At 29.7% G+C, this 7,574-nt stretch overlaps 1 protein-coding gene across 4 annotated transcripts; it reads right to left on the bottom strand.

Moving 5' to 3' along the window:
- Nucleotides 1-774: 774 nt before the first annotated feature.
- LOC113521574 (ejaculatory bulb-specific protein 3) lies at nt 775-7,242 on the bottom strand. 4 transcript variants are annotated; one of them, XM_052899845.1, is made up of 3 exons: nt 5,966-6,106; nt 2,653-2,846; nt 775-1,446 (listed from the first exon to the last, which is right to left on the bottom strand). In XM_052899845.1, the coding sequence occupies exons 2-3, from the start codon at nt 2,831-2,833 to the stop codon at nt 1,262-1,264; spliced, it is 366 nt and encodes a 121-aa protein (XP_052755805.1). In that variant the 5' UTR covers nt 2,834-2,846; nt 5,966-6,106; the 3' UTR covers nt 775-1,261. The 4 variants fall into 4 exon arrangements, with proteins under 4 accessions (XP_052755805.1, XP_026762940.1, XP_026762939.1 ...); XM_026907139.3 differs by lacking the exon at nt 5,966-6,106 and adding an exon at nt 3,685-3,831; XM_026907138.3 differs by lacking the exon at nt 5,966-6,106 and adding an exon at nt 3,270-3,421.
- Nucleotides 7,243-7,574: the final 332 nt, after the last annotated feature.

Raw genomic sequence — 7,574 nt, 5'->3', positions numbered from 1 at the left:
CCCATAGAGTCATAACATTATTTTAGGTATTTTTATTCTTATACAAAAATAAATTTTGGAGCCCTAATCCATGACTTTTTTACTAGGTTATTTATTTACATTTTATCACACACGCGAATAACTCACCTGATGAAAAGAGGTAACTGTCATAAACAGACATGACATTGAAAACTGCTTATTGAACTCGAAGATAAAACATCTACATATCAAAAGCTGGCAAAAATATACTTTTATGAATAAATGATTTTGAACTTGAATTGGCTGAACTACTCATGACAATTCTCATGCTTTGCTACACTGAAATAAAAAGATTTATGACTCTAGTGATAAAAACGGCATTTGTCCTTCAAACTAAAATAAAATAACGCACGCATTGTTGCCTCACGACATAAATACATACCCTATTACCAAGACGACCTATAAAAATGTCTGCACTAAGTTATGGACTACGAGATAAACTCAAAAAGTTGCACTGTAAAATTAGTTCTTGATATGGCCATATTTATTTTATATTATCGTCATGTAACTATAGTACCATCTAGCACTTTCTCATTAAGCCTTTTAAACTTTTTATATTATGTTACACCAAAGATAGAAACGAATCTCCATAAAACAGTACCCTCATTTCCTTTATACTTAAATACAAATAAAAGACACATCAATTCTATCCTTCACAATTAACATATTATCACAGAGCTGTATCTATTAAACTGCAAATAAAATTTACAAAAGCCGGTAAAATTAAAGATTAGTTAAATAGAAGTACAAATTAAATTAAGACACATTATTATAAATTTTATTTATTAAAAGTATCATCAGTCGGTACGTATTGTCATGACTAACACTCGACATCTAATTTAGACGACCTAGTTATAAAATTAATTTGTTTAATAAATAATAACAATTAAACCACAATATCCCGTAATATAAGTGACAAATAAGTTGAAAATGCCACGGGTTAGATATAACGTTGTAGTTTCTCCTTATGTAACATATAAGCAATAATCTCAAGTATTTCTATTTTTTTATAATTAACAAATTATGAAGCTATCTATAGATGTCAATCAAACTATCAATGCAAAACTTAAATTTTGTGAGGTCACTACAATTTCAACTATTTCAATAATAAAAATAAGTATGTACTTAACGACCGGTGGTATTTCATTAATATTTAAATTTTCAATCTGAATTTAAAAAAAATATAACAAAATCAAAAACTTCAACTATCCATATTCGACCTGTATCGAAATATCTTTGACATTTAGCTTCCCTGGATGAATTTGTCAAAGTCGGCGCGATGCTTGCCACTTGGGTCGTTCTTCTTGACCAATTCCTCCCACTGCTTTGGATGCTTCTGCTGGATAGCTTTGATCACTTTTCTAATGTTGAGCTTCTGTTTCTCTGTACATTTAGCGCAGACGGTTTCTACAGCTTCAGGTAGTGTCTCTGAAAAGTACGAAAATTATCATAAAAAATTACTTTTCTACTATTGTTACTTGGAATTTTTTGTACTTTTTTAAACAGAAATAAGTAATAGAAACCATCTTCAATACTATAAATTAATACTATATTCTCCGTGCTTTCGGGAAAATTTCAGAAAACTCTTTCTAAGCTGACGTTATCTAAAGTATGTTTATGGAAAATTTTAGAAAATTATAGCTTTCATATTGTTGCCCTGAATAAGTATCTCCAGAGCACCGTGACCCAATAGTATATTATACCCAATTTATAAAACTAAAAGTCAGGAATACAAATCTGATAAACACTAATTCCGCAGTGATGGCAAACATTATTAAGAACCTAATTTCATTTACAGTCTACATATTATCTGCCACCATCGACATCGTTTACAGAAACTTTGATCATAATCAAAGTTTCTGTAAACGATGTCGAGGATTGAAACAGGAGAACAACATCTTTGATTGAAAATCCAAATAAAAGCATAAAAAACATTAAGGTAATTGTAAAGTAAAATGTAAAATAATGAAAATTATTATAATATATTAAATAAGAATACATCCATGAATGTCTGTAGGTATGATTTCATAAGGAAAACGGTGTTGACCAATTCTTTATTGGTGTAAGACATAAAACAAGTTCACAATTTGGTTCAAGACTATCTTCTGACAACGTTTAACCTCGTCCCCTTTTGCAAGTAAGTACCACCAAAAGGACACTTGCAAATTGTCCTGAATTTAGTAGCGTCATAAATATTGTAAATGCTGTGTAATCAATATTGCAAAGTAGCTATTTAAGTCATATTGTATATTCTTTAATACTTTCATTATACATATATTTTATTAAATATTACTAAAACAAAGTTGTGAATTATATTTTATAATGAATGAATGTAAAAAGCAGAGGATCGTATAGTAGAAGGTATTGGGGCAGACCTTTACAGTCTGTAATGAGCCAAACATAGACTATAAATTAATCAATGATTCTATAATAATTTTAACTAAATACATATACTAAATCCCAAATGGTCACATACAGTACGATTTCAGAGGAATGTCTCGCGAATCCTCAGGATGTGGAATAAGTTCCCTACCTTCTTTAAAAAAGGTGATACCGGTAACTGACACTGTAATATTGGTGAGTAATTTTACTAATAGCTAAAATCTGTCGATATAATTGTAAATGTATACGTACTTTTAAAATCTGATCCCTCGGGGGTGCACCGTCCTTTGTCAAGGAAACAATTGATGTATGCCTTAAGTAATCTGTCGTTGGTAATTAACGTATCCACGTCGAAGTTGTCATATTTTGAGTTATATTTGTCAGCTGCAAACACTGCTGCCACCAGACAACACAAAATTATGAAGGACCTCATCTTAAAATTGTTCCTGTAAAAAATACACCGAATATAATTAATCACGTGTACTCGGTAACAATGCAACGTAGAGTGTGTCCTGAACTGAATATCAACGACTAATTCAACACAAGTGTCCATGGGCACGTTAGATGTGAAATGAATTCGAAATAGTTGCTTATCATTTTTATTACACCATTAAAAAATCTTTGGATTCAAATATAATTTGTATGAAAATACTTATAGCATACATTATTCTTAACATTACTATAGATATGAATAAATAAAAAAATATTTCCCTAGGAATATTATTGAGAGGAAATTTTCAGAGCATTTTTAAGAACCACTAAATTAGTGAACACTCTTTTATTGACAGCACTATCACGTTTATACTCGTAGTTCCACTTCACAAAAAGAATTGATTTAAATTGCACCCAAATGCAGTTCGTTCACCCACCTTTTACTCTCTATAATGGGCCCCAAAGAACTAGCATTGGCAGAAAGCGACAGTGGTTTATATTGACAACAGTATACCCACTACCTTTGTAAACACACGGATCAACAACGCAACCTAAAATGCTTTCAAATTTAAACCTTGTATGCATGTTAATATGTACGTAAATCGCATTAATTTTTTAATGCACAAGAATCCTTTGCACTTTACTAGTGAAATGTAAGCCGGGCCATAGCCCAAACATATTGCCGCATACTACCAGGAAACTTGAGTAATTTTGAACACTTCAGTCATTAGTAAGGAAAATTAATACAAAACACTGAACTTTTGTTCTTTAGTAAATCCCAAAAGTATTCATATAGTGGTTACCTATTAGTTAAATAGGAGTACACATTTTTATTTGAAAATAGATATATACCAATGAATCCTTATGGTGACCAAAGTGATATAATGTAACTATTTCCAACTCGGCAAATAATAGAAATAGCTGAACTATTTTTTTATACAAGCCTATACCGAAATAGGCTGGCACCTCGTTCTCTTATAATCACTTAGGAAGTAATGGGCTTGGCCAAGTCCTTCCTTATATTATATTACTCGACCGTCAGTTATTTTATTGCTGACCTCGACACTAATGTACTGTTATTTATTTAGGATACAACAAAATACATGAAATAGATTTTATATAAGACGAAGAAACAAACAACACGTGATCTTATAGTTTTACAATGTCTACCAGATAATAGGTATATACTTACGGTTAGATCTAGTGGCAAAAAATACCCTAAAAACGGTCAGCTAGCAATTGGCCCTAGCTAATGTATATTTTTAAGCAAAACTTAAACTTCCATTTTTCAATATTACAAGTAGGTACGACTATAATATATACTTATTGTTATCCTTCTTCACACGACCGCAGGTAGGTACTGTAATTAATCTATGTTATTCACGTATATAATGACAAATTCCGTATTTCCATATATGAGATATATAAGTCTGTGACCGGGATTAATAAAGAGGGTTACGCAAAATCTGCAAATTCCGTACAAAAGTACAGGCTTCTGAGAAATTATTTATAATTGGCTTTTAAATAATATCACAATTAAATACAAATATTATTTTGAAATAGCACAAAATATGTAATGAGAATAACTCATCAGTGTTATGTAAGTGGGTAAGTAGTTCGCAAGAATTCAGCACGGATTGTCGGACATAATACCAATCTATAAAAAAATTATTGATAAAACAGTGACACAATTTCATTCTTCAAAATAAAAATAAAGATTACAGTATTTAATTTTAAAAACATTTCTATATAAAAGTTTTTACCCTTTGTAAATTACAGTATCCTTGATTTGTAATCACTTGATATGGAGTTTCGTAAAATAAAAGGTATTTGTGAGCATTCCATTATCTTAGAAATTTAGGAAGCTCTGGATTATGGTATAAATTCAACTTAGATTACATTATATCAAAAAACTGGTTAAATTCATTCAGCCAACTTAATATCTGCTGACTATAATTATATATATATATATATATATATATATATATATATATATATATATATATATATATATATATATATATATATATATATATATATATATTATAATTAAAATGTCAGCTATATTTAATGATATAGCAAAGAAAACATATTAAGTCTATAGTTAGATATAAATCTACATAATCAGTAAAGATAAACATCATTACGAATCAATGTACACTATTTATATTTTCGTAAGAGTTTAATATAGTTTTTATTTTTCATAAAAATAGAAATAATACAAATTTTCTCCTCATTTTTCCAATCCGCTTGCCAAGCGTAGCAACTACTGGCAAAACCCTCCAAGGGGGAGGCTTATTTTCAGCAGAGGACAGTTAAAGGCTGATATGTAGAATAAATATGCATTACGCTAACTCTATTCACGCGGGGGGAAGGGATTGTTAGTAATGCGAGCTACCAGTCCTATTGCTAGCAATATACCCTGTAAAGTAAATCTCCACGTGGTTCCCTCTGGAAACCATCGTGCTGAATTCCAGATATATTCATCACAATGGGCTGACTCTTTCATTCTCACCTTACATCCTTCACTGGTGCCCCACCAGCGTATATCGTTAGCGTGGGCGGGGTTATCGTTCCATTATCAGCCATTAAAAAAAAACCTATTCACGCAGTATGGATACCGTAGGAAAAAATCATATTATATTAATTAGGTATATAAAATAAATGGATAAATACCCTTAGTCATTGTTTTATGCACTGAATTTTATACTCATAGCTTTATAACGAACATTTTATTGGTACAGATCTTATATTTATCCCCATTCAAACATGAAAAAACCATTACCCATTAGAAGTTGCAAAAATATACATACTTAAAGAACGTCGTAGTTGTTTTGTACGTAGACAATAGGTATATATACATATAAGCATTGTGCATACTTCATAAAACACATAACCTTGGAAAGAAGACCCAAATAATAAGAAAAAATATATGTAGATACATAGAGAGTGAAAGATTCTGATAAGCGATTTTTTAAGAGCAATTAATCAAGGTAAGAAAGAAATAGAGAAAAAGAAAGCAAACAAACTTTGGATAGGTACTGATATAAGACAATTACAATTGTCACTTTAAGCATCAGTGAGTCAGGACCAAACAAAGAATAATTATTGTATTGTCATTGGTTGTCCTTACCTGTCCCGACATCCGACATGTTTACAAAGATATAGTCGAGTCTCTTAGTCACCAGAAATAGCTTTTTCAAATGAATCAATATATATATTTGTAGGGTCTATCTTTTTCTTCAGTTCATCGTACTCATTCGGCAAAAATTTCTTGAAAGCATCGAATGTTTTTCGAGCGAAATTTTTCTGGGATGGCGTGCACTTAGCACACGATGTGGTGATTAATTCTGGTAGTACAGCTGCAACAAATAGGTACAATTATTATTTTAGAAAAATAAGATTTTTCTTCGATAACACTCATGTTTTTATGAAAAATATAGACAAGAAATATTATATATAACATTGTTTCATGCAATCGTTTTATCAAAACCAACTTTAAAAATGTTAACGAATAATCGCGCAAAAGTGTTTTCATTTAAGACAATTTTATTTATTCGTGAATTTAAGCAATGGAAACTGATAAGTACTTAGGTAATGTAAAAAAACTGGTTTGCTCGAATATAATAACGATTCAACAGAGAATAAAATGTTTTTGTAAAATTTAATATTTAAAAATAAAAAAATATGCGTGAATTTTAATAAGAAAAAATGGTTTGTACTAATATTGTATTTCAACTAAATTGAATTCATATTTGTCTAAAGCATCAACCAGTAATATCAACTTAGGTATTGGATTAATTTTGAAGACATTTTATTACAGATTAAATTATACATTTGGTAACTTTCAAAAATACTTTTTTATGATAGAATAATGATAGGATTCCTGGCCAGTAATAAGAATTTTATTTATTATTAAAATATTATTCAAATATGAAAGTATAATATAAAAATCATATTCACAAACATAATGAGATATAAAAATATTTCTTCACGAAATACACCCTAGTACACTTATAGAAAAACAAAAATAGAAGATATTTACTGTTAAAATTAACTGTTTTTAATTTAAAATAATAATTTACATTATACAAATTTCTTAGACCTTAGGTATATGTACTTACATTTGAATACTCTGCCAACCGGAGTACATGGTCCTTTATCCAGAAAACATTCTATATATCTTTGCAATAATCTCGGATTCTGTACAAAATAGTCTCCATCAAAGCTATCGTACTTTCGGTCATAATATTTCACTTGACCATAGATTAAATTAAACAAGTTTATTACAACAATAAACATATAAACTAGATAACGATTAATCATAATTTTGAAATGTAAATACAAAATCACTAATGCATGAACAAAAGTCTTGTATGGTATATAGTCAAATGACGCAATCCTCACAAAGCCTTCCATTAAAAACAATATTAGAGCGGTAGCCTTCAATTGATTGTTGAATTATTCATATAGCGCTTACAAAAAAACTCAGAAGCTTATTTCGTTGATGTTACCTGGAACTCTAGAGCGTTCTAATACCTAAAATCTACAGCTATAATCTGCAGGCTATATCTTGTACTTTATTTTTAATTTTATTGGATACGTAAATATAAAATATTTTAATTCGACCTTCTAAAATTATCACAAGTTTACATCACATCACATTAATTTTAAAAAATGCATACATATATCATTATCATCACATCAACTTTTATCTGTTCACTACTAATGGTAGGCTTTGC

Source organism: Galleria mellonella, unplaced genomic scaffold, assembly GCF_026898425.1.
Source record: "Galleria mellonella isolate WM207_F2 unplaced genomic scaffold, CSIRO_AGI_GalMel_v1 utg63, whole genome shotgun sequence".
In the NCBI taxonomy this organism is placed as follows: domain Eukaryota; kingdom Metazoa; phylum Arthropoda; class Insecta; order Lepidoptera; family Pyralidae; genus Galleria; species Galleria mellonella.
The sequence above is the reverse complement of the archived record's forward strand: the minus strand, read 5'-3'. Positions and strand labels throughout refer to the sequence as shown.

Bases quoted from the DNA above. Each gene is read 5' to 3' on its own strand.
- LOC113521574 (XM_031909936.2), bottom strand. From the start codon at position 7,158: ATGATTAATCGTTATCTAGTTTATATGTTTATTGTTGTAATAAACTTG. The intron at 6,195-6,956 runs GTAAGTACATAT...TATTTGTTGCAG, and splicing joins GGTTGGCAGAGTATTCAAAT to CTGTACTACCAGAATTAATC.